The sequence below is a fragment of the Hordeum vulgare genome, chromosome 3H, assembly GCF_904849725.1.
Source record: "Hordeum vulgare subsp. vulgare chromosome 3H, MorexV3_pseudomolecules_assembly, whole genome shotgun sequence".
NCBI classification, from domain to species: Eukaryota; Viridiplantae; Streptophyta; class Magnoliopsida; order Poales; family Poaceae; genus Hordeum; species Hordeum vulgare.
Genome location: NC_058520.1, coordinates 614,717,632 through 614,726,962, shown reverse-complemented (window position 1 = coordinate 614,726,962; position 9,331 = coordinate 614,717,632). Strand labels below are relative to the sequence as shown.

The 9,331-nt window shown below is 43.0% G+C and overlaps 1 protein-coding gene across 1 annotated transcript; it reads left to right on the top strand.

Moving 5' to 3' along the window:
* The first annotated feature begins 608 nt into the window (after positions 1–608).
* LOC123445685 (pumilio homolog 1-like) lies at positions 609–7,337 on the top strand. Its single transcript, XM_045122710.1, has 9 exons — positions 609–1,301; positions 2,687–3,924; positions 4,123–4,264; positions 4,340–4,447; positions 5,001–5,213; positions 5,292–5,402; positions 6,258–6,452; positions 6,600–6,774; positions 6,876–7,337. The coding sequence occupies exons 1-9, from the start codon at positions 870–872 to the stop codon at positions 6,920–6,922; spliced, it is 2,661 nt and encodes an 886-aa protein (XP_044978645.1). The 5' UTR covers positions 609–869; the 3' UTR covers positions 6,923–7,337.
* The last annotated feature ends 1,994 nt before the right edge of the window (positions 7,338–9,331 follow it).

Below are 9,331 nucleotides of genomic sequence, written 5' to 3'. Positions count from 1 at the left end.
ACATCGTCGACGCTGTCTTGTAGCTTGTGTCACGCGACGCGACATGCCATGAGACCTGCAATGAAGTTTTGTCGATGTATCATGAGTGCCGCATTGAAGTTGTCATGTGTGCGATGCTGCGTGGCCGCGACCGAAGGACCACCATCCCGCGGATCGGACGGGCCACTAAGCGGATGATTACTTTAGGAGATCATTTCGTTGATTCATAGTACCCGTCTTATACTAATACCTTAACCGCAAAGATTTTTTCTAGAACATCATTCGATTGATTTGTGTCAGCCGCCTTATACAATACAAATATCTTAACTGCAAAGTAAAAGAAAATATACAAATTCTTGTATACATTTCACAGAATACAAAAGGGGCGGTCAACCTCAAAAAGGGCCTGAAACAAGAAACCCAATAAGAAAACTGGAAACCAGGGAAGCAAACCCCACCCAAGCAAAGCAAAGGCAAAGCTCGAGCCACCATGTGCGCGGGCCGCAAAACCCTAGGCCCCCAAACCCCCACCCCGGCGAGATCCCGCCCGTCCGCGCCCCCCATCCGACGGCGCCCAGCTCGCCGGCCGTCGTACTTAACCCGGCCGCAGCCGCACACCCGGACAGCGACTTCTCCACACTCCTCAGCTCACTCGCTGTTTAAAAAAAAGACAGCTTTGCTCTGCTCCGCTCCGCTCTCCTCCTTTCCCCCCACCCCCCTCCCTCAGACCCTCCTCGAGCGCAGCAATGGCCGCCCCATCCATGGCGGAATCTGGTTTCTAGCCCTGCTGAATCCTATCAAGTTCACTTCTTTTTTTCTTCTTGGGGGCGCTCGGCGTGGTACCAGCTTCCTGCGGCGCCGCCGCCGCCGGCTCTGGGCGTGGGGGAGGGATGGTGACGGAGATGGCGACGCGGGGGGAGCCCTGGCGGCGGCCGGAGGGGGAGCGGGGGATGGAGGAGGAGATGGAGCTCTTCCGCAGCGGCTCCGCCCCGCCCACCGTCGAGGGCTCCGCGGGCGCGCTCCACGGCGCCGACGTCTTCCTCGACGACGACCTCCGGGCCGACCCCGCCTACCACTCCTACTACTACTCCAGCGGCAGCGTCAACCCGCGCCTCCCGCCGCCGCTGCTGTCCCGGGAGGACTGGCGGTCGGCGCAGCGCCTCCGCCCCGTCCCCGGCACCGGCTCCGGTCTCGGCGGGATCGGCGACGGGAGGAGGCCGACCGGCGGCGCCGGCGCTGGGACGGGGCGGCCCGGAGACGGGCTCATTGGGATGCCTGGGCTCGAGATTGGCAGGCAGAGCAGCTTCTCCGGTCTCTTTCAGGTGATTCTTCTCAACAACATCTCCCTGTCTCGACTCATTTCTTATCATTAAGCTCATTTCACTGTGTTCTGGATATACTTGCCATTGGAGATTGGATTATGTCAACTCTGTAATGCTAATGTTCTGGTCTACTGAATCTTGCTAACTGTTAGAGAGGTTGCGGCGTGTGGTTAAATATTCAGTTTGTTCGATTGGTTTTGTTGCCTCTTAACATCCAGTCCAAGTGGCCAGAGTTCATGTTCATCTGAGTTATGGTCACTGTTTGAGCTGGTATTAAGTTATAGTATGCTTCTGCCGGTGTTCCTTTTGTTTCTGAATCGAATTGATTGGGTGTTACTGATAGTGATATATGCCAGCTGCTCCTTTTGTTTCTGAATCGAATTGTTTCAGTGTTACTGACGGTGATATAAGCCACTATGCCAGTTTCTCTGTTTGTTTCTGAATCGACTCATTCGGGTGTTATTGATTATGATACTAGCTGTAGATTTTTTTTGTATGCATGTGTATTGTTTAGCGGATGAAGTTAAGAGAAGGTTCAAGCTCTCACTCTTAATTATGTTTGTTAAGTTTTGGGCCTGTTAAAAAATATATTTCTGGTATGGTCACCCTAAAAGATTGGTTTTCCAGCTGCGCAAGTTGTTGACCAATGGACTATTTAAAGCCAAAAGCATTATGTTCCGGCTTTCATCTCGTTGGATGTTGTTACATAGATGAAATGGTGGCTGCTTCCTTTCCTTGTATGTAGGGGTGCAGAGCGGCGCCCGAATCCGTCCCGCTTCGTATACAAGGAAAATTTTAGTTCTAGCTTGGTTAAAGTACTCTAGTTCAATTTGTGCTAGCTTAGCACATTGGCGGGTCTTGGCGGGCCGCTGCCTTGCACCCCTACTTGTATGTTGGTCTTAAATCTTAATACGTGCGAACTGGTTGAATAGAAAGTTACCGAACTTATGTTGCATGTGTTCAGTTAGATTGACTAAAAATCTTAGTAGGAGTAATTTTAGTCTGCTTCCACTGAGGCTGCATAATATTGTACAAAAGTTTTCTGCTCTTATATTTGAATACTTGGGATTTTCTTCTCTTTCCATTGCTACCCATGTGTGATGTATCTGAAAGTATAAATCTGTGCTCTGGTGCACTAGATTAATGTGGTATGATAAATGCCTTACCTTCGTGGGTTCATACATATCGAATGGATTTGATATGAAGGTCATTGTAATACTTGCTTGGTCATGAGCATATGGCATTGCATTTACACAATACTATTATCTTAAATTGAACATTTAGGTCAGGTTTCTTATGCAGGCATGTGGGTGCATAATCTTTGTGTATAGCTCAATCCGTCTTTCCTTCAGTTGTCATTTTTCTCAAGGTAACTTGTTTTGCAGGATGACTCGTATCAACACGATACAAACAGGCAGGGTGCCAACCGCAATAGTACTGACTTGTCAGGTTCTTCTAGAAATCGTTATGGTCTTCATCATGAGTCTGGAGCTATTGGTGGCCTACAATATGATAGCAAAGCACCTCACCTGCCAGGCAATCAAAACAATGAGTCGACACATACATATGCATCAGTTATAGGGTCATCACTTTCAAGAAGTGCATCTCCTGACCCTGAGCTCGTGAGGAGAGTTCCTAGTCCTTGCCTTCCCCCGATTGGTGTGAAACTTGGTGCTACCAATAACCAGAACAATGGCGGTTCATCTTCTTTCAGCCGTAACTCTTCCAGCATTGGTGGATCTGATGATCTGGTGGCTGCTTTATCTGGTATGAACCTGTCGTCATCAAGACCAGTCAATGGACATGCTGACCAATCCAAGCTCCATCAGGATGTGGATAGTGTCCGTAAATTTCTCTATGACCAATACATGGACCACAAACATGGTAATGGACAACACTCCTACATGAAACATTCTGAACAAGGTCATTCCAAGGGACCTCAAGAATATCCTGCAGCTTCTATGAATTCTTCTATTATGAGGAATCAGATCAATGCTGGTGGATTCACATCATTTGACAACTCATCCCGGGGATCTGGCTTTTCTTCCCCAAGGATTGGTTCCCGGTCGCCCGGTGGGAGTTTATCTTCCCGACAGAATTTAGCTAACCTTGCAAACTACAGTGGAATTGGAAGTCCAACTGCGACATCTGGTCATCAGTTGCCCGTTGACCCACTCTATGCTCAATTTCTTCGGGCAGCCGAAATTGCTGCTTTTGCAGCCAACTGCGAGGACCCATTGATGGAGAGGGGTAACCTGGGAAGTTCTTACATGGATCTATTTGGTCATCAGAATGATTATCTTGGTCCATTGCTTCAGTCACAGAAGCAGTATGACTACTATGGGAATCTCGGGTCTGGTCTTGGTTATGCTGGGAACTCTTTGACAAGTCCTGTTTTTCCCACTTCGCCAGGTGGACCTGGTAGTCCACTCAGGCATGTGGATCGCAGCATGCGCTTCCAGTCCAGTATGAGAAACTTTGGTGGTTCCTTTGGCTCCTGGAATTCAGATTTTGGTGGTAAGATGAATGCCAATTTGGTTCCATCACTTCTGGAAGAATTCAAGAGCAACAAAAGCCGATCATATGAGCTCTGTGAAATTGCTGGCCATGTTGTTGAGTTCAGGTAAATTTTGTACTCACTGTCACTGAGTTCTTATATATGGTAACCTACTAAATTGCAAATCCAAGATAGGCAATTGCATAGAGTTACCTATATTATTGGCCACCCACCTTTCATATTTTGTTGAGGAATCGTGCGCAATGATCTCTTGTATCACAGATTTAGGTTATTGGTCTAACTTGTCTATTGAACTTTATCCAGTGCTGATCAATACGGGAGTCGGTTCATACAGCAAAAGCTTGAAACTGCCAGCGTTGAAGAAAAAGACATGGTTTTCACTGAAATCATGCCCCAAGCTCTCACATTGATGACTGATGTCTTTGGAAATTATGTTGTTCAGAAGGTATGGAACTATTGGCAGCAATTATTTGTCCCAGTGCTATAAACATCCTGGCCTCACCATAAACTTTTGAATCAGTTTTTTGAGCATGGGAGCACGGCTCAGATAAAGGAGTTAGCTGATCAGTTAATTGGGCGAGTCTTAGCACTCAGCCTTCAAATGTACGGCTGCCGAGTTATACAAAAGGTATGGGAAATTGAAACCTGTTTATTTTTATCTGTGCTTGAGTCAAAACTAGAAAATATTCCTACATAAAATATATTAATAAATCCTCATCTCAAAAGTAACACTCTTCTCTGCATCACTGTACTTTCTATGAATATGTCCAGCTGGGCCTCATCTCGGTGAGGAAAATGCACCATGATATTCAAACATATGACAAATTGATTGCTTGAGTATGGAACATATGGCACCACCTAGAACAGTTACGATCTACCTAATTGCCTCATTATGTTTTTTTTTTTTGCGGAAAGTTGTCTGATCATGTCAACAGAACTCTAGGTACAAAATGTACCTTGTGTTTAATTATATTCTTAAGTATGCACTCATGTGCTTATGTCTTTGACATATGCATGCATTTCTGATTATCTAATGCATATTGGATGGTTGCAGGCATGTTTGATTCTACCCACTTTGCATGCACAAAAGGAAACCCATTACATGTGCATATAAAACATGAAGGGCGTAAATATGCAAAGAATATGTTCTTTAACTTATGTGATTGGCGATGTTTATGCAGGCCATAGAAGTTGTTGATTTAGATCAGCAGACTAAAATGGTTGCTGAGCTTGATGGGCATGTGATGCGCTGTGTACGTGATCAAAATGGTAACCACGTTATACAGAAATGCATTGAATGCATCCCACAGAATATCATCGAGTTCATTGTTTCAACCTTCTATGGCCAAGTTGTGGTGCTATCGACTCATCCATATGGATGTCGGGTCATACAGGTATGCTTGTAGTGGTATATTGCAATATACTGTGTTATTTTGCAGTTCCACTCACCTTACCATATACACTGGGTGCAGAGGGTGCTGGAGCACTGCGATGATCCTAAAACTCAACAAATAATGATGGATGAGGTCCTCCAGTCTGTTTGCTTGCTTGCTACGGACCAGTATGGTAACTATGTTGTCCAGGTTAGTGCCACAAACATTTTCTTAGTGATGTCGATTTTTTGTTGGTTATCACCTTTTGGTAGGCAACTGTATACGGAATAAACATTTGAAACTGGTCCACATCTCATGAATTATCTTGATAAAAGTATGTTCTACTTAACGATTGATCATGGAAATCGGGTTTAGCTATTTCGTGCAAAACACAAGCTAAAGGGCTAAATGGAACTGAAGTAAATGTTCGACAATCACATTTAAGGTTCTTGATGTCTTCTAAACTGGAATAGTGATATGATCATCTTAAAAACAATTACAAGTAATCATCTGGTTTTAGCTGGGATATCATTCCTGCGTGAGAAAAACCCGTTTTAGTTTGGCATTACCCAACTGCGTTTTTATCTAATTACTTTTTTTTTGGAAAAGGAGGATGACCCCCGGCCTCTGCATCTGGGAGATGCATGCGGCCATTTTATCTAATTACTTAGCCAAGTCAATATGATTTTCCTTTTCCCTTTACTGGCCCATGTCTATATTTTTTGCATTAAGATCTGCACATGATGTGAATGTTAAACAAGCTGTGGATACTATGTATGCTTTGTTAGTGATGAAATCTTGTTGATAAATAATGTAACTGGGGACTTGGCAGACTTACAGTCATGCAACTATTCTGGAATAATGTCTTTTCCTCAAGAATAATATGCAATCAAGCTCAAGCAAGTCATTTTGATAGTCGTACAACTGAACATGATAAGGCTGAATTTAAATTGTATGATCTTGGGGCCTCACTTCCCCTCTTTCTATGGATGTATTTATTGTACAAAATGTGTTCCGTTCTTGCCAGTATTCTCTCTATCTTTAATAACCGAGCTTACTTCACAGCATGTTATGGAACACGGTAAACCCCATGAGCGATCTGCGATCATTGAGAAGTTGATTGGGCAGATTGTACAAATGAGCCAGCAAAAGTTTGCGTCAAACGTCATTGAGAAGTGTTTATCCTTTGGGAGTCCTGTAGAGCGCCAAATCTTGATTGGTGAAATGCTTGGATCCACGGAGGAAAGTGAACATCTTGAGGTCTGTTGCCCTTCAATTTGTAGACATATATGCTTGGTTATTGTTATGCAACATAAAGTTCCGTGGTATCTTTTGATGACCCGTTTATAGTTCATGATGCCTTACTTCACGGCCTTGCTGAAGAATTTTTTGTATGGAACTTTGAAGGTGATGATGAAGGACCAGTTTGCAAACTACGTGGTACAGAAGGTGTTAGAGACCTGCGATGACCAGCAGAGGGAGGCAATCCTCACAAGGATCAAAGCTCATCTTAACACGCTGAAGAAATACACATATGGGAAGCACATAGTGGCACGTGTGGAGAAGCTTGTCGCAGCGGGAGGTATGTTCTGTTCTATCTTCCATGAGCCCTATATACCCTTCGGTTATCATCTACCCAAGGTTTGTGTCTAACCCAAAGACGCACTCTTCTTCTGTGTGCAGAAAAGCGACTCGGGCTCCAACCGTCCCGTGTGCTGCCTGAAGACTAAACTATCTCTAGCTGTACAGCTAACAGTGGCTAGGTTTGCATGCTGGCGTCTCCGTTTTTCCATCTACAAGGCGTCAGGGCTATGCGTGCGCCTTGCCATCGGAAATAAAATGAGTAATAGGAGCCGAGGAGAATGTAGATTCTGTAGCTAGCTGAGTAAAGATGTGGAGAATGAGTAATTACAGGCTTGTTGTTACTCTGCTGTAGAAATTTAGAACTAGAGAGAGAGGGGAAAGAGAAAGCTGTTAGCTGTAACCTACCTGAGACTGAAAGCCGTTTGCCCTTTTAATTTTCTGTCCTATGGCAGATGTAATGGTATGTTGTTGTAACATAACATATACAAATGGTGATGGTGGTACTTAAACTGTTTCTCTGCAAAGCTGGAGCTATTTATCTATGCTTTGCTTTATATTTTATTCGCTGATCGTTTGCGCTCTTTTAATAGCAATATATAACTATTTTTGCATGGTCATTGCCTTGTGTATATGAAATTCGGAGCAAAAATGTTCCGTCTTTAGAGAAAATTAGCCTGTTAAACTTCTGAAATAAGAGATTCAAATTGTTCTCTTGCTTTACTAGAATGTATGTTGGTTTTAAAATATCTTATGTAACCTCTACACAGAGCCTTGAAAATATATTCTACAAAAGATGAAATATATACTTTGTGCATGAATTAAAAATCCAAGTCAAAGTATCTTACCAGAGAGGGAAAAATATCGATGGTACTTCACAAAATGAATCAAGAACCTTTTTTATAGTTATCAGTTTTCTGTCAAGTTTTTTTAATATCTAACCAAATATGCCAAGTTTTCTGTCTAGTTGTTCGAATATTCTGAATTTCCCAAATTTTAGACTTCCCCTTAATTATTTCTATGTTGCTTTTAATTTTGCCCTATTATATGATTATTAGTTATTTTTAACAATATATGTTTCCAGACAAGTTTGAAATTTTGGCAATTTTTTCTTTCATAATTCGCCACATTTTTTTAACGTTCATAAATTAGGTTCCTAGTTTTATGTTCCAATGAGAGAATTTTCGAGAAGATCTGTCTTAAAAATATATCCTCCCCCCTCGCACCTTCATTTTTTCTGGCTAGGTTACCATGTGTGAAATCACTTAGAATCACAACAAGGCACCAATCTAGACTGTTTTGGTAGCTGAGGAACAAACTATGGTGTAGAGATGGGGCACCAAATATAGACTTCCATAATAGTTAAAGATCAAAATTGCTTCTCTTTCGTCGGTTTTTTTTCTTTCTCTCTCTTGCTTGCAGTTATTGAGGCACTCATCCCCTTAAATTTTATTTTTTACCATGAAAATAGTAGGGGGTGCTCCTACTGTATATATTACTCAGCAAACAGTACACTATCCAAAGATTTATTCAGAAACCCACCCACTTTGTGGGTTGGGATGGAGGTCAAAAGAATGGTGAAAACTAGAAAGAGAAATACAATAAAGGTCACTAGAAGTGTCCAAGGAGAGGGCCTAGGATGGTGGTAAGGAGTCTAGGAAGGAATGAATGAAATATTTTTTATCCTTGACTCAATATTGCAGTAAGGCAAAGTCTTCTTGAAATCGTTGAAGCCAAGCTCTATGTGTGGGTGCGACACTTATGAAGTGTTTATTGCTTCTTTCTTTCGAGATGCTCGAAGAAGCATGTAGAATATTTTCCATAAACATTGGTCTGCCCCAACGACTTTAGCCAGGTTCACCCGATCACATCTTGAGTTGGTCGTGCTCCATGTAATGCCCAACTTGAGTCAATAAGTCTTGCTAAAGAGCATTGTAAGAACATGTGATCAATAGTTTCTTCAATGGGCTGATTAGAGAGCAGACAGTTGTGATAATCTCCAATGTTGCAATGTCGCATTTTGAGCATGTTCCTCGTGTTAAGATGATCTGATAGAACAAGCCAACCGAAAAAACTTTAATCTGCATTGTTGCCTTTGGTTTCCACAACCAAAGGGACACTTTATGAGCTTTATCATCTGTGAATATGAATTTGTAGTACTCGAGTATAGTCTTTAGATCCTCAATTATATATGCATGGATGTCTTTATCCTCTGAGGCGACATTGTTTCCAAAGCGAGCCATATTATGCCGGAGTTCCCGGACCTTAGTTAGAGCTTCAACAGATAGGGGTAGGTGGAACGCCTCTTCAGTGTTGTGATGCCCAATAAATCTTTAACCGAGATGCCTTCATCACGTAAAAAAGAGCAGGCCCTCAGGTGGGATTCAACTAGAATTTCGTTAGCCCAAAGATGTTTCCACATAAGCACATTTCCTCAGTGGTTAACCACACCTTTGGAAATGCCACGGAAGAGAGGAGAGAACTTGAGCACATCACACCACTAGAATGATCCACATGCGTGTGAAGCATGTGGGATTTTGAGGTGTAGTATGGTGTCC

Coding starts and splice junctions, on each gene's coding strand:
- LOC123445685 (XM_045122710.1), top strand. CDS start 870: ATGGTGACGGAGATGGCGACGCGGGGGGAGCCCTGGCGGCGGCCGGAG. Junction 4,448..5,000: donor GCTGCCGAGTTATACAAAAG/GTATGGGAAATT, acceptor ATGTTTATGCAG/GCCATAGAAGTTGTTGATTT. Junction 6,453..6,599: donor AGGAAAGTGAACATCTTGAG/GTCTGTTGCCCT, acceptor GGAACTTTGAAG/GTGATGATGAAGGACCAGTT.